This window comes from Octodon degus, unplaced genomic scaffold, assembly GCF_000260255.1.
Source record: "Octodon degus isolate 3935 unplaced genomic scaffold, OctDeg1.0 scaffold00025, whole genome shotgun sequence".
In the NCBI taxonomy this organism is placed as follows: domain Eukaryota; kingdom Metazoa; phylum Chordata; class Mammalia; order Rodentia; family Octodontidae; genus Octodon; species Octodon degus.
The window spans coordinates 10739147-10740372 of record NW_004524601.1 but is presented as its reverse complement, the minus strand read 5'-3'; the positions used below and the strand labels follow the sequence as shown (position 1 = coordinate 10740372).

The window sequence follows — 1226 nt, the reverse complement described above, 5'->3', positions numbered from 1 at the left end:
ACACACACACACACACTAAATAAATAAATAAATGTTTAAAAAAAATTTTTAAAAAAAATAAATAATTGTGTCTTTAGTTCTTCAAACATTATGATAGAAAAAATTAAGTATAACCTTGATGCCACTTAAAATTATGATACATTCCATTCAGTAGAATACTGTGAAAGTCAAGTGAAGCTATACAGACCAAACTAAAGATTATTCATCAAATAAATGGTGATTGTCCTCTGTAGGGCAGATATTCTCCTAGTGTTAAGAACACAGCATCAAGCAAAACAGTTAAAAAAAATCCCGGCCCTGTGGAACTAATGTTCTGCTGGTGGAAGCAGACAGCAGTAAACCACATGGTGCTTTTGTCTTTCAGACTTTCCTCGTTGGACCTAAACTTTATGCCCTCTTTACTGTCACCCATGCTGAGGATTCTGTCTTTGTTATAACGGACAAACAAGAACCAGGTATGGTATATTGCACTTATTTTGTTAAATGACTTTTGTTTTTGTTTTTCACACAGATAACATTGACTTTAATGATTTTCTGTACTTCTGTTTTTCCATTTCACTGATGTCTTCTTTCTGCTGGCTCTGAGTTTAGTTTGTCCTTTTCAGTTCCTTAATATATAAAGTTAAGTTGTTTGAGATCTCTCTTTTACGCATTTATAGCTATATTTTGCCTTCTTAGCACTGCTTTTGCTACATCCTTTCCCATTTTAGTGTGTTTCATTTTCTATTTTTTTGTCCTTTTTTTTTGAGACAGGGTCTTGCTTTGCAGTTCAGGCTAAGCTCACGAGGGTCCTCGTGCCTCAACTTCCTGAGTGCAGGCATTGCAGGTGTGCACCACCACACCTGGCTTCATTTTCATGTTTCAAGATATTTTTAAAATTCTCTTGATTTCTCCTTTGACCCAAGACTTGACACAGTAGTGCATTACTTAGTATTTGTGTATATGTGAATGTTCCACTCTCATTCTGTTTTGATTACAAATGATATTTCATGTAACTTTAATCTGTTATTCTTAACTAAAACTTGTTTTATGGCCTGTCCCACGGTCAGTCCTGGGGTAGGTGAGAAGGTGATGCATTTTCTCCCCCGCCCCATGATCCCTGAAGTGCCTTAGGCGGTTCACCTTTCTCTGTGCTTTTTCCTTCTTGCTGCACAACGGGCATAATTTCAGGTATCACCCGTTCACGTTCACCTAGTGCTTTGCTTCCTCTGCACGTTCAGGTGTCC

At 37.3% G+C, this 1226-nt stretch overlaps 1 protein-coding gene across 2 annotated transcripts in view; it reads left to right on the top strand.

Annotated features, from left to right (window-relative positions):
• Positions 1 to 1226, top strand: part of Wdr75 (WD repeat domain 75) — a 42040-nt gene that overhangs the window by 5190 nt on the left and 35624 nt on the right. For both annotated transcript variants that reach the window (XM_023712381.1, XM_023712380.1), the window contains exon 4: positions 365 to 448. In XM_023712381.1, coding sequence (XP_023568149.1) covers positions 365 to 448 — 84 coding nt within the window. The remainder of the gene's footprint in view (positions 1 to 364; positions 449 to 1226) is intronic.